Source organism: Protopterus annectens, chromosome 3.part1, assembly GCF_019279795.1.
Source record: "Protopterus annectens isolate FY-2018-M chromosome 3.part1, PAN1.0, whole genome shotgun sequence".
NCBI lineage: Eukaryota > Metazoa > Chordata > Ceratodontiformes > Protopteridae > Protopterus > Protopterus annectens.
This window is the reverse complement of record NC_056732.1, coordinates 949,225,320-949,240,859: the sequence shown is the minus strand read 5'-3', so window position 1 is coordinate 949,240,859 and position 15,540 is coordinate 949,225,320. Positions and strand designations below refer to the sequence as shown.

The window sequence follows — 15,540 nt, the reverse complement described above, 5'->3', positions numbered from 1 at the left end:
GAATATATTATAATTAGGACTGCAGTGCAAGGAGAAGTGGTTTGAGTTGAGTGCTTCTGGTTTTTCTTATACTTGATTTTTGACTGGCATTCCAGTAATGTATTTAAAAAGTAATTTATTTTTTCATGCCTCACAACCTTTTGTTTCCATCTAGATATTAAGTAAGCTGTCATGCAGCCAATGCATTGAAATATTTTTATTCTTCTACACTTATTTTTGTCTTGATTGGACTTTCATAATGATGGTTTGCCACCCAGGGCAGCGTATTTAATTAAATTTAGTTTTTTGTGGTTTTGTGCATAGCTCCTCCCCTTTCTGGTTGACCACACCCCCTCCCCTTGACCCCACCCATTCAGCTGTCACCTGCAGCCCCCCTGTGATTTGAAGTCACCAGCCGCCACTGCCCCTGACACCATGGAGCCAATCCCCTGGAGACCTGACAAAGTACTCCCCCCCCCCCCCCCCACAGAGGATCATCCCCACTGGTCCAAGGATTTAATGGTAGATGCTATGGTTGTGGTGGTGGCGATGGACACAAAGAAGGAACTTGCAGAGGAGAGTCCTACTGTCCATCCTTTGAATCAAAAGTCTCACACATTGGACAGATTAGGGAAGTGGGTTTATGCTTCAACGACCTTTGCCATACAGTCGTTGAATTATTTGGCACATTTTATCCATCTTCAAAGGGACCCTGATTAGTGAACTTTCAGGAACCTTATCAGGGGCAGTGTCTGAGGTATGTGGCAAGGTTGCCTCTCAGCTTGCGACCCTTGAATCTATATCTGACTCCTCCAGGCAGTTGATAGCACATACAACCGAAGGGGCGGCCAGAGCAGCGGATGCAGGTGTTGTCATGAGACATCATGCCTGGATCTGGTTGTGTGACTTTGTGGATCCCTTTAAGTTTTCCTTCAATTCATCAGTGCTGCTGTTGATGCTTCCTCATTGTAAGACACATTAGCCAGGTGTGAAAAGGATGGAAAGACCCTTTCTGTTGTGGGTGAACATTTTTCCACTCCTACCCAACCCTATTCCAGGAATCAAAGGAGTGGGAAAATGTGGTTCAGGAAGTCCCAAGGGCCTTTTCGGGACACACGTGGCAAGTTTTCACCTGGGGCAGAGGGGGGGGGGGGGTTCATCATAAAGATGCCCCTCCCATGGCAGAGGAGGCCCATGTAACCAGGGTTCCAGAGATTCGTTCTCTGGGCAACCGTATCAGTGCTCCTGAGGAGTGGACCGATTGCTTAACTCTGGAGGCAGTCGGGGGAAGATTCTCTCTGCACCACTTGGCCTTGCTCTCAATAACATCAAATTCTTTTGTGTGCAGAAGATAATTACCAGAGGTTACCATATCCCCTTTGATCTTTATCCAGCACCACAAAGGTAAATCCCCGATGTTCCCCTCAGTCAGAGGGATGCAGCACCTCAAGAAATTCAAAAGCTGCTTCAAAAAAGAGTCATCCAAACAGTCACACAAGGCCAAATAGGATCCAGATTTTACTGAAGACTCTTTTTAGTGCCAGAGAAGACAGGGTACTGGAGGCCTTTTCTAGACCTCAGTATCTTGCACAAGTTTGTCTAACAGACAAACTTCTGGATGGTCACAGTTAAGTCTATCCTTCCGTTTCTGGAGAAAGATGATCGGATGTGCTCAGTAGATCTTTAGGATGCGTATTACCTGATAAAAATGGACAAGCACTCCAGAAGATACCTCCACTTCCTTCCGGGAGCCAGTCATTACCAATTGTGCGCACTGCCCTTTGGTCTCACCACAGCCCTCAGGGTGTTCACCAAATGCATGGCAGTGGTAATGGCTCATCTGAGGCTACAAGGATTCCAGGTGTTTCCATATTTAGATGATTAGCTCCTTACCACCCCCACCAGGCATCTACTCCTTCACGCATTACACTACATTCTGGAACTGGCAGGCTTCTTGGGCGTCTCAATAAGCAAAGAAACGTCAAAACTGCCACCGACTCAAAGCATAGAATTCAGAGGAGCAACATTCAACACAAAATCCTTTGTGGTTGCTCTACCTCTTCACAGACTCCAGAGGTTATGGTCACCGCTCTGAGTGATACCCTCTCAAGACATAGTCCCATCTCACTTAGTCTTACAACTACTAGGATCAATGGCAGCGACATTTACCCTAGTTCCTCTGGTGAAGTTTCACATGAGGCTGCTTCATTGGCTCCTAGCGTCACAATGGTCTTTCTTAACACTCCCGATGTCTCATCCAATCTGCATAACGAATCGATGTAAGCAGGATCTGACCTGGTGGATGAAGCCAGAAGAAGAGTTATGGAGTCGCCTCATTTTACTCCCTCAGCTCAAGGCCATAGTGACCACGGATGTGCCCCTGATGGGGGGAGGCATTTTCAGGGAAAGACAGTTCAAAGCACTTGGTCCCCCTTAGAGGCCAATTTGCATATTACCATCCTAGAACTAAGGGCGGTGCTTTTAGCGTTGCAAGCATTCCAATCCACCCTTCCGTCGGGGAAAATTGCTATCCAGTCAGACAACATGTCCATCGTCTGGTACATAAGCAAACAGGGAGGACCCAGATCCTATCCATTATGTCGGGAAGCCCTGAGAGTATGGCAATGGCTGATCGCCTCCAACCAGATTCTGTTAGCAATGCACATACCCCAGGAGCTCCATTGTGATAGCGGACAAACTGAGCAGATGCATTCTTCTGCCTCACAAGTGGTCTCTCAATCCCATAGTAGCGACAGAGATCTTTCATCACTGGGGTTAGGCTTGCTACGATCTGTTTGCATCCCCCATGAACCACAACTGCAGCAGCTACTTTGCCCTAATCCCACCTCAGGGGGAGTCCCCAAGAGATGCTTATACCCCAGTTCTTGAAGAAAGCACAACTGTTTAGAAGCAAAGTGATCCTCATTGCCCTCTATTGGTCCCATCAAATCTGGTTCCCCTTTCTTTGGCCTCACTAGTTCACCGTCCGTGGACTCTGGACCCAACTCCAGGACTTCTGTCTCATCTGCAGAGGCTGGTCCATCCCGACCTACCAATTCTCAAGCTGACTGCTTGGTACCTCCACTTCCAGTAATAGCCAGGCAGAATAATTTATCTTACCCGGTACAAGAGATACTTCTGACTTCCCATAAACCATCCACCAGGAAACTTTATCTTAGTAAGTGGAAAAGATTTGTGATCTGTGCTCAAGGAGAAGAATTAGACCCCTTTTCAGCCTTGATTGATAAGGTGTTGGAATATTTGTCAACCTTACTTCAGTCAGGAGCTTCAGCTTCGACTATTAGGGTTCATTTGGCAACTATCTCAAACTTCCATAATGGCTTTGATGATTTCTCACTGATATCTCATCACCTCTGAAAGACCTTCCTAAAGTGAGTCATGCATTTAAAGCCACCTTTTAAAGAGCCCATTGAACCTTGGAATTTGATGTTAGTCTTACAAGCTTTAACTCGTCAGCCCTTTGAGCCAGCAGCCACCTGTGATATAAATTTTTTATCTTGGAAGACCTTATTCCTGGTAGCCATCACTGCAGCCCGGGAATATCAGAGTTGCAAGCCTTGTGTATAAAGTGCCCATACATCATTTTTCATAAAGATAGAGTATCCCTTAGGACTAACCCTTCTTTTCTACCCAAAGTTGTTTCAGATTCAAATATTAACCAATCCCTTGATCTTCCAGTTTTCTAACTGAACTTTTCAAACAAAGGATAATATTGTTTGCATTTGTCGGATCTATACAGACATTTACGTTTTTACTTGGACAAAACGAAATCCTTCAGAAAATCGGACCAACTGTTTCTGTCCTTTTCAGGTCCTTGTATCACCTTTATTTATCATCAAAATAAAATGAGTTTACCAACTAAAGTCAAAGCTCACTCTACTATGTCAGTTTCCACTTCTGTGGCCTTTCATTCTAGAGCCTCCATGGATGACATTTGCGCAGCAGCTATGTGGGCACCCCTCATACTTTTATCACTCATTATAAATTGGATATGGTCTCCAGGGGAAGAGCATCCTTTGACTCCATGGTGCTAAGGAATATCCTACCATAGGGCCTCCCGGGACATAAAGTAGCTAGGGACTCTGTCCCAACTGTCACGAATAAATGAAGATTGCCAACATCAGATAAAGAAGTTATGTGCTTACCATAACGTTCCATCTGTGTTGTCGATCTTCATTCTTCTTGACATTCCAAAGGTTCCTAGTGGTACTGAACTAGTACTAATTCACTGCAAGGGCAGTTGCTCAGACAAAGCTTCCACTTTTTTTTTTCTACAGGCAAACTCGATCTGAAAGGAAGAGAGGCAGTATGGTAACCTTAGCATGAGAGTTTTCTGGCTGGCACAAGCTTGTTACAATGGCCGAGCCAATTCCGAGGATGGAACTGAAACCCAATCATCAGGAATGAATGAAGATTGACAACACAGATGGAACATTATGTTAAGAACATAACTTATTTTTTCATGAACTTTAATCATACTTTGTCTTAGGAATGGGGTTTGTTCCTGTCATGGTAATAGAAACTCAGAAGACTTGAAGAAATCAAAAAGTGTTGAGTCATATCCAGAGGTAATTCAGTAACATTTTTAGAAGTTCACAAATTTTAATCCCTCAAGTCTTCCAGGCGTTCAGCCCCATCAGAAACAAGAAGCAGCCATTGAGATTCAGAATCTGCTGACAAATCACGTTATCCAAAACATCCCACCAGACCAAGAATCCAAGGTCTACTCAAGATTCATTTTGGTTCCAAAAAACAAAGACCTCAGGCTGATCTTTGATTTCAGCAAGCTCATTCCCTATGTAAAACAGACCAAGTTCGAGATGGTCACAGTGCAGTCCATATTACCTCTGCTGAGGAAGGTCAACTGGATGTGCTTTACCAGCCTCAAGGATGCCTACCATCATATAAAGACAAAGGAGATCAGGGGATTTCTGCACTACCCTTTGGGAGTTGGTCCTTGCCATCAAGTTAAAATGCTACCATTTGGTCTCATCACTGTCCCTCAGATGCTCACCAACTATATGCAGGCATAGGAGCCTTGGTCAGACTGCAGGGGTTTCAGGTCTTTTCTTAGCTGAATGATTGTCTCCTAACCACTGTCACAAGAGCATTCTTAGTCAGGACCAGGGACACTTTTCCCTAGTTGTGCAATTCATTCGGGGTCACAGTCAGTTACCAGAAGTCAAGTCTCCATCCAGTTCAGACTTTAGAATTCATAGGTTACTACTTGGACACCATTAACCAGATTGCAAAGCATTCAGAATTTCAAATTTTAAGTCTCAGGCAGTCTCTTTGCTTTCTTACAAAAAGTCTCAGTCCTGCCTCCTTCTAAAGCTGATGAGGCACATGACTGTTTCGGTTTGGTCCCACTAGCAAGATACCACATGAAGGCTCTGAAATGGACTCTGACTGCACAGTGGTCTTTTATAACACATCTGATAGAGTTTCTCATAATTCTGACAAATGTATGTCGAGATCAGGTGAAGTGTTGGCTGGAATCTCCCTTTGTATCCAACAGGAGACCATTTGTTTTTCTCCCTCCTGTAGACATGGTCACAACAGACACGTCTCTTCTTGGGGGGGGGGGGTCATTTTCAAGTGAAAACAGTTCAAGAGACCTGATCTTCTTCCAAGACCAATCTTTACATCAGTGTTTTGCAGATGAGGGTAGTCCTGCTGGCATTGCAGGCTTTTCAGGATGCTGTTCCCAAGGGTGTGATCTCAGTCCAGATAGACAATATGTTGATCATTTGGTATCTGAACAAATGGGGGGAACACGATTTTACCCTCTTTGTCTGGAGGCCAGGATGGTCTGGCAGTGGACAATTTTATCTCATTGGTTTCTAATTGCAATGCATATGCCAAGGAGGTCCAGCATTTTGGCAGACAGTCTAAGCAGGAACATTCTCCTTCCTTATGAGTGGTCCCTGAATCCAAGAGTTGCTGCTCAGATTTTCAGGCACTGGGGCACTCCGTGTTTCAACCTTTTTTCATCCCCAAACAGCAACAGGTGTGACAGCTGTTAACACCTTAGTCCCTCCTCAGGGGCGGTCACCCAGGGATCTTCTTGGCCCCATACCCCTTTAATCATAATGTTTCTCCAGAAGGCAGCCTGCTGCAGAGCAACTGTAATCCTCGTCGCCCCATTTTGGCCTTGTCAAGTTTGTTTCCCCTTTCTTTGGCCTCTTCTTAAGCACCCCCCCGGCATTTAGATCTTTTTCCAGATCTCATCTTCCATCCTGCCAGTATGGACCCACCCAGTGTCCAGTCTCTAAAGCTAACCACATGGTTTCTCTAATTCCCCTGATGACCAGAAATCCCAGCTTTCCAGCAGTGTTGTGCATATCTTGTCCTTCTCCCAAAAGATGTTCACGTGGAAGATGTATGCAAGCAAGTGGAAGCATGTTGCTATTTAGGCTGACTCTTGGGGATTTGATCCCTTTTCAGCCTCTTTGGTGGTAGTTCTTAATTTTCTTGCAGTTTAGATTAGATTAGATGAGTAGTACTAGGCTAACTTCCCTTATGGGCCATTTTAAGCCTTGCCATTTACCCCATGTGAGAATCAAACACTGCACTTTGTGTCTGTAAGGCAAACACCTTAACCATTATGCCAACCTCCCACATTGGGTTAACACTGGGTCTAGTTATTCAACAATTAAAGTGCAGTTAGCAGCTATTTCCAACTCCATGTCAGCAGGGGAAAATGTGCCTCTGTCCACTCTGAAGATTTTGAAAGCCTTCCTTGAGGGTACTTTTCTGCTACGACCTCTTGTATGGCACCCTGTTCCACCATGAGATTTGCCTTTCATTTACAGGTGCTTGCAGTTGATCCATTTAAATCCTGTGCTACCATTGATTTGAAGCTTTTTTCTTGGAAAATGTTTTTGTTGGCTGTCTCTTCTGCCAGGTGCATGTCTGTGTTGCATGCCCTCACTTCTATTTCACCATATTTGGTTTTCTATAAGGCTACTGTTTCTCTTCGTACAGACCCCTCCTTTCTCCCCAAGGTGACTACAGGGAACAATTTGTATCAAGCCATTTACCTTCCTGTGTTTTTTCCTGATTTCTCCAACAAAAGGTGAATATATGTTACATTGTCTTGATGTGCATAGACACTTGGGATTTTATCTAGACAGGACAAAATGTTTCAGTAAATCTAAACAATTGTTTGTCTCCTTTTCCAAGTTTCATTTGGGTCAGCCTGTTTCTAAGGTTACGCTGCCTAAGTGGCCATCAGATTGCATTACTTTTGCATACAGTTTGAAGGGAAAGCTCTTGCATCACAAACCGAAAGGTCATTCTACCAGCGCTATGGTTACTTCCACTACCTTTTTCTCTAGAGGTTCATTGGATGATTTGTAACCTTTGCTACTTGGCTGGGCCCATACCTTTTATATCCCACTACAAGCTGGACATTGAGTTGAGGGCTTTCTTTAGTTCCATTGAATTGCAGAATATCCTTTTTTAGAACCTTCTGGGGTATTACATAGTTGTGGAATTTGTCCCACAGGTTGAATCCAGAAAGAAAATGCAATATGGAATACAGAAGTTATACACTCAGCATACAGATAGATCAGCGTTGTCTTTCTCCATATGGTTCATCTTCGCCCCCCACTTGTCTGGTTGGTGAGTCCTTTTTCATATGACAAATTTGGGGGAGGTTGCTTTACTTGTTTGTGGGTATCTTGATGGCATCTTTTTAGGATGATGTTTTGACAATTGAGGCAGAGAGTGGCAAACTCCATCTGTGGTTCTCTTTGTTGAGTGAGGCATTGTGGCTAGAGGCGGCAGAATTCTTCCAGCTGAAGTCTTTGAGATATGGCCAGTCTCTGATTTGAGTCAGATCCAATAACCCACAGGTTGAACACAGGTGGGGAAAGACAACATGGATCTATTGTTATTGTGAGTACATAGCTTTTGTATTCAGAGCATTGATGCTGATGGATAGAACTATAGTATTTATTTGTGTATGATGACCTTGTTATCTTCTTTTATGACCCTAAGACTCCCTAGATGCTTGTGTTTGGGAAAATTGCTGGCTAGTCACTGAATGAAAAGAAAATTAAGGCTATGACTTTAGGCAGCATTTTAAACGTGAGAATTTTTTTTTTTAATGTCTGTTGGTAAAAGTTTCTCAGTCCCATGGGGGAGGTGATGCAGCTAAATTTTGGGTAGGCCTGATTCTGGGTGCACACTGACCACTAGACATTTATAGTCCTATCTGCAGAGTAGTAATAATAGTCTTATCACAAATTACTATATTTATTAAGGCCTCAGGGTTCCAGTCCACTGTGCCAGATGCTGCAGAGATGGAGCAGACTTGCTTTAGATTTCCTCTTGTGCCTGCAGAAGTTGTCTTGCATCAGCATCACACTAAGGTTCAGTATTATCAGGGAGATTGAGAGCCACACTATGAATGCGCACGTTTACACATCTAAGCTTTACATTTGGGTTTTGTTGAAGACGTTGAATTTAAATGATGTTATAGAAAGACATTAAGTTCTATTTAGACACCCTCTGTTGGGTACAGAGAAAGTTACATGGGTTGAATAGACCTGCAAAAGCTTTTTTCTATTGGCGCATATACTCATGTAACCAGTGTGGAAATACAGCTTAGATACAGGACTTATGAAATATGTTTCGTTTGCTTATACTTACTAAGGACTCTTTATATACTTTGCATCTAGATCCAACATGGAAACATGGAAATTGATAAAAGAGCAAACTAGAAAGGGGAATCTAGACTTTTGTGCCCAAAGAGTTTTGATCTTTTATTGAGCTCCATGAAGGATGAGGGATCCCACAGAAAGATTTTTACCAGTGCCTTTGAATGTGGCTCTTTATGACAGTGCAGAGTTAATGATGATATTAACAGGAGCTGCTGTTAAATAGATGACTGGATGGGGACAGGTTCACTTGAAAGGCTTGTTATGCAAGATAACAAAGCTTTTTATTCATTGTCTTCTAAAACTACATCATAGTGGAAATTGTATGCAGTAGGCACTGACATGCAGAAAACCGGTGAAAAGTTAGTGGTGGAAGCCATTGAAGGCTGTTACAGACACCACTGCAGTGAGTAATCTTTGGAAGATATTTTCAATGTTTCTTCATATCCTATGAAGTAACCCAAATGTTTTCTTAAGTGTCTCCGACCTATTGGCATTGTAAGGGATTGGTAATTGGAGACTGGCAACATGTTTTGGGAGGCATACATGGAGCTGGTTGACTCCTGGAAGAGCAAAATTGACAAAAAGAGAAATAATTAGGGGAAAAACCTTTGCATACTCTGAGATTGTTCTTTGCAGGATTTGTATCCCAAATTCTTTTCACCTGCAAGTAATAAGTGAGTATTAAGGTTCATTTTTGATAATTGGGCTAACATGTATGTCTTTGGAAATCTGACATTCCATCCATCCTACTGGACTAGGACAAAGAGCTTTGTGGCAGGTACAAGCAGAGTTGGTAGTGGCATCATTTGAGGACAATAAAGGCAGTCTCATGTTAGTTTAAATGCCAACTAATAATGGAGTTGGAAGAGCAGTATTTAACTGAAATAATAGTTAGTAATGGAGAATGAAGGTAAATCTCTTTTTTTGGAGGGGGGGTTGCAGATGGCCATTGGTAGAAATGGTCTAGTCATCTAGTACAGTGAAGTTATTCAGAGGCAAGTGACTAGATTTTGGCTGCACAAAACTTTGAACTGCAAAAATAGTAATCTGTTATGTGCGACCTCAAGGAGCGAGCATTTAGTTTGGGCCCAGTAGTAACAGCTTGTAATTAGTTTAGATGATGCTGTTGTTACTGATTTGTTTTGGTTATCAGACCAGCATGTATGCTTTTATTAGGTGATAGACACTACAAGGGTAAAGCGAGTGGGAATTCTTTGTCTAACATTTCTTTTTAAATGTGAAATGCTGCAGAGGGGGTAGATAGTTAACTCTGTTGTTTAGAATTACATTAATATGTGTACATTTTACAGAGAGGTAGTTAGTTACCAAGATTATTTGCAATGGCCTTAATACAGACACAGTCTTTCAGATGGGGTTTGACTGGCAGCCAATTACATTGTATGGATCTGAGTTAACTTTATGAGGGTAGTTTATTCAATATTTACAAAACTGGGTCCAGCTAACATTTTGTTATGTTTTGAATTAGATCATTTCTGTATTCAAGAAAAGGGTTGTTCAGAGCAATTGCCTTACTTGGGAGCCCAGTGTTACCTCTTATTGTTGATTTCTTTCCTAAGCCTCTCATTTTACTATGGAATATGAATAGTATGGGCATTTTAATAAAGTGTTTCAAAATACTCATTTGCTTAAGGTGCCATGTCAACAGGAAAAAACTATTTTGTTTGATATGATCTGGGATTTTGTATTAAAATCTTCTGTCAAGAATGGTGGATCCATCTACGAGAAGCATTAATACAGATGAGTAATATGTCATTTTGTCCAGGTTTTGTACCCTGTCGCTTGTACCTTTTTGAGGCAGTGCAGTAAACTTTATTATCTTTTTGTCTTTCATAAGGATATTGCTGCAGTTCTTTACTTTTTATGTAAATTATCTTTGCGTTTTGAATAAACAGTGATTTCCTATTGATTTCTAGATGCTGAGCTGACATCTGCATTTCATCAGACATGGACAGACTTGTTTACTCTTTTGACTTGTTTGTTGAGGAAAACTGGCCAAATCTCTTTATCATTGATAACCACTTTGCTTTCAAAACACTGGACAAAAGTAATTGGTAAATCAGCATGTTTTTCTGCATTTTTGTTTAAAGCATATTGTTATCTGAGGTATCTTTATTTGACCCTGAAGCTTATTACTGACTGAAATGTACATTTCTTTTTTATAAAAGAACTTTATCACTTTGCATATTTTTGATGTTTTGTTTTCTCTTGTCTGTATAAGCATTGCATTTGCAACACCAGCAAAATTAAGTTATGAGAGCATTCAGGCAGACTTTCACATGCCATCAAAGCATTTTCTGTAATCAGAATCGAGTTAACTTTGCATGGTAGCAATCCCTTGCTTACAGTGTGGTCTCAGTGCCGCTGTATCTCAGATTCATTTTTTTAAGTAAGGCATTCTGCCTTTTAGACCTGCATGCTTTATCCAAGAAGAAAGGGTCTGCTGTTACTACATTTAGTTTGCAAATATAGTAGACTGTGCCCTAATTTACCTGTGAGGTATTATGGGTTTAACCCTACAATATGCTATATCAGGAAGTTGCATCTTCAGGAAGATTACAGGGGAACTCCTTATAAAACAGAAAAATGAGATGCTTTCTGCATCAGAAACAGTATACTTGGGTAGTGTGCACAGTAAGATGGTGTGAGGATGCTGCATACTTATTGGGTAAAAGCACAGCTGTTTTCACAGACTGACGGTGTGAAAGTAGATAGTATTCGTTCTTTCACACCCCTTCTTGGTTTAATTATTCTTTTACCTTAAAAATCTTTAAATTGTAGGATTTTTCTTTGGAATATAATAGTAATATCATTACTTCTGTTAAATATGAAATAAAAAATGCAGTAAAACCTGAATTAATGTGCTTGTGAAGTCTGGGGATTATCTTGTTGTCTGGATATAATGCTAAGTCAGAAAGATAAATACTACACATTTTTTTACCCTGGTGGTTAAAAAGAAAAGAACAACAAAAGCTGCAAGGATGACGTCTGAAATCCAGAGCCTCCATGTGGTAGGTAGGCTTCATAAAACATCCGGTCCTTCCATGGATATTCAAATTGTAGAAACAATTTGTGGCTTAAAGACTTTCAGGCAGAGCACTAAAGTTCAATATTAAGATTTAAAGTAAACAATGCTTACTAATTCAGACAGTTTCAGAAAGCAGGAGGATAAAGGTCTGAAATGTCTGCAGTTGATCTGGGAATCCGTTGTCAATATTGGCTCGACTCTTCCATGAGGAGGGTTATTATTTTTATTTCCAAGAGCAGCATCTCTGGGTGGACCCAGATGTATACTTTGAAGAACCGATTTGAGACAGCAAGCACTACCAGGGTGTGTTTGCAGTTCACCGGAGCTGCAGAAGTGTCCACTGGCAGCAGGCACTCTTAGCTAGGCATTGATTGTCATTTACTAGCCAACATGGAGACAGTCCAAAGCACAGATGTAATTCTTGAACAATTTATGGATGACAGCCTGTCACTAACCCCCTCTCACCCCAGACTACCAGTAGTTAAGGATTCCATGAGACCAGTCCCCACTGGAGTGAGATGACCGTCCTGTGGAGTGGTATGGATGCAATAGCCAGTCATGACAAAGGCACATATGATCTGGTCAGGTTTTCAAGGGGCTTAGTTATCAAGCTGGCAATGGAGTGAAATCTGAGCAAAAATGCTTACTAATTTTAGTACTGTTAAAGACCATACAAATATCACTTGGGAAGCTGAAGGTAGCCTTAAATCAGAATTACAAAGTTATTATGTTCTGGTTCCCCATTGCTAACTGCCAAAATAAACGATCCAGAAAACAAAGATAACTAACTGCAGGATTTATGAGCTTATTGAAAGTGCAATGCAGTATGACATGGTTACCTTCCTACAAGAATGGATTCCAACAGTACTGAATTTGTCTTGACAGTCTAATGAAGTCTTCTGTGCTGGCACTTGCAATTAAGTTATTAAAGCTCACTTTTATTAGTAAAAGGTTAGATGTAATGGGATCCTATCTCGCCTACATTCATGACAGATGGGTTCGGAGCCAATCCATCGGCTCCGACTCGGCAACTAATACACTAGCACGAAGTCTCTCATTGGCTGGGCTACTCCCTATCCCAGGATGCACTACACCTGCTTCCCCAGATCTCGTTTGCCGCTTAACAAGCTGGACGTGGTCTCGACTTGGCTGGAGCTAAGTGGTTATTTTTACCTTATTGGTCCTTGACCTAGGGAATTTTTTTGTCCATATTAACCAAACAGCTGTTTTAACAGCTATTGCTTACTATTTCTTAAGTTTTGTTGGAGTGAGTGTTTTCAAAAAGTTGATTTTTTTCTGTCGGGCAAGGCCCGTTTAAGTTAGAGGGCCTTTGCCCTACTGTTGAGTGCTACTAGGTTTGATTAACTTTTGGTTAGTTGTTTTTCGGGCAAGGCCCGTTTAAATTAGAGGGCTTTGGGCCATTTAACTGTTTTCTTATTGTTGTGAGGTAAACTTTTACCGGTACTCGCGCCAGTGTGTCTCGCGCTTTTCAGTTGGCGCTTTTTTGTGTATAGTGCTTTACTTGTAAGTAAGATTTCATAGAGTTTCCTTTTTACTTGTATCATGTCTAAGGAACAAAAGTCCGGTTTTAAAAAATGCACTCGGTGCAATTACAAGATGTCCATTACAGACAGTCATTCAGTCTGTGTTTATTGTTTGGGGCCGAAACATCTGCAAGAGACTTGTAGCGTCTGTCATGCGTTCTCCGCTAGAGTTCTTCAAGAACGCAAGAACAAGTTGATATTGAAAGGGCTTATCAAACCTTCTTTTGAGGAAGCCTTAAATCCACCTGTTGCTTCCAAAAAGAAAAGATCTTCGGCTCCGACAAGTCCGTCGGAGCCGACTTCTAAAAAGTCAAAATTGACCTCTTCTTCCTCGGCTCCACTGACTTCGGGGCCGAGGGTTGAAGGGTCTGCCTCGATACCTCCTACTTCGGCTCCATTGCCTTCGGAGCCACAAGTTGGAGTATCGAGAGGTGAATCACCTCCATCGGTTCCAATGGCTTCGGAGCCGGTGGAAGTGTGCAGCTCAGACTCTTCCCCCTCGGCTCCGAAGAAGGCTCCTTCGGTGCCGATGGTGGTCCATGCTGTGGTGGTCGGCGCCGATAGCATTGGAGCCGTGTCGGAGCCGGTCCCCTTCTCCCTCGGAGCCGAGAGAAAAGTCTTCTCGAATGTCTACCTCCTCTAAATCCTCGAGACTTTCAGATTCGGACCTGGATAGGGTTTTACAGAGGCTATTCCAATCTCCAGTGTTTACTAAAATGGTCTCGGCTCCAGCACAGTTTGCTTCGGAGCCGATCCCTCCTCCAACACATTTGATTCCTCCTCCAACCTCTTCGGAGCCGTTGGAGCCGGTGGTGGTGGAGCAATGTGGAGCCATACGGTCGGAGCAGAGACCCCTTTCAGGCCTTTCGGTTCCGACTGTGCTTCCTACCCTGTCCTCCGGTTCAGGGTTTGGCACTGCGACTTCTTCAGCCGGAGCCGAAGGGAACACTTTAGGTTTGGGTGCTTCGGTACCTAGCCTTCCTCTTGGAGCTTCGGCTGCTGGAATTCCTGGTGCCATCGTGGCCTCTAGACCAGCGACCTCCTTGGATTCTGGAGGTCCGGCCTTTGAGGTCATGAGGAGCGCGCTAGCCATGTCTTTGCCGGTTCAACAAGATTCTACCTCACCGTCCCTAGAATTGGAGACTGGTGCCTCTGTTGTGTTGCAGCCCCCCGGCAGCGGGGCCCCAGGGCCTGAGGATACCCCCATCGGCGGTTCCCTTCTTCCGGGTGGTCCGTCCGAATCTGCTTCGGACGAACCACCAAGGAAGAAATTGTGTAAGAGGAAGCACGTAGACTCCCAAGATGAGTCTGTTACATCGGATACTGACCTCGATGACGCAGAAGGGTCTCCCAAATCATCTTCGGATGATATCTCCTTCTCAGACATCTTGGAGATTCTGAGACAGAGAGGTGACTGGCAAGCCAAAACCCCTTCAGCTGAGGAGTCAGTCTTCCTCAAGGCCTTTGGGGCCCAGCCTTCCGCCTCCTGGGTGTCTCCGCCCTTTGATGAACTCCTTGATTTGGTTTCTTGATTTGGTTTCTCGAAGGGCGTGGGAACACCCTGATTCTGTGGAACCAGTGCCTGCGAGGCCCAATAAATTTTTGTCAGCCCCCCCCCAGAAGGAGTTTCTCACAAAGGGTGTGCCTGTAGATGCTTTGGTGGTGGCTTCTGCCACACAGCAGGATGTGGCAGAGGCTTCGACGTCTATTCATCCTCCTAATAAGGATTCTAGGAGCATGGATAGGTACGGGAAGCGTACCCTCTCTTCAGCGGCCTTTACCTTACGGTCGCTGAACTACTTATGTCATTTTACGAGGCTCCAAAGGGATCTTCTCAAAGAGCTAAATGACTCTCTTGTTGGTAACCTACCTGAGGCGCTGGCCCCGACTGTTGGCACAGATGACTACCCTCTTTTCTATTGTTAACTCGTCCATGAGGCTCATTTCATATGCAGCCGAAGGGGCGAGTAGAGCAGCGGGAACAGGCGTTGCCCTCAGGAGACAAGCCTGGTTACGCTTGTGTTCGTTCACGGAGGCCTTCAAGTCTTCCTTCGCCGACGCCCCCTTTGATGGGTCATCTTTGTTTGGACCCAAGGTGAAGGACACACTAACTCGGTGCGAGCAGGAGGGCAAGACTTTGACTGCCGTTGGGGCCCGATTTTCCGCTCCTTCTAGGCCTTACCCCAAGGCTGGGAGAGGAGGGAAAATGTGGTTTAGAAAATCTCAGAAGTCTTTCCGTACTCCACCCAGTGATTCCCCCTCCAGAGGCAGAGGGGGGGGG

At 43.5% G+C, this 15,540-nt stretch overlaps 1 protein-coding gene across 1 annotated transcript in view; it reads left to right on the top strand.

The window, feature by feature from the left end:
• Positions 1-15,540, top strand: part of RTTN (rotatin) — a 3,641,098-nt gene that overhangs the window by 2,760,713 nt on the left and 864,845 nt on the right. The window contains exon 42 of the mRNA XM_044067142.1: positions 10,604-10,741. Coding sequence (XP_043923077.1) covers positions 10,604-10,741 — 138 coding nt within the window. The remainder of the gene's footprint in view (positions 1-10,603; positions 10,742-15,540) is intronic.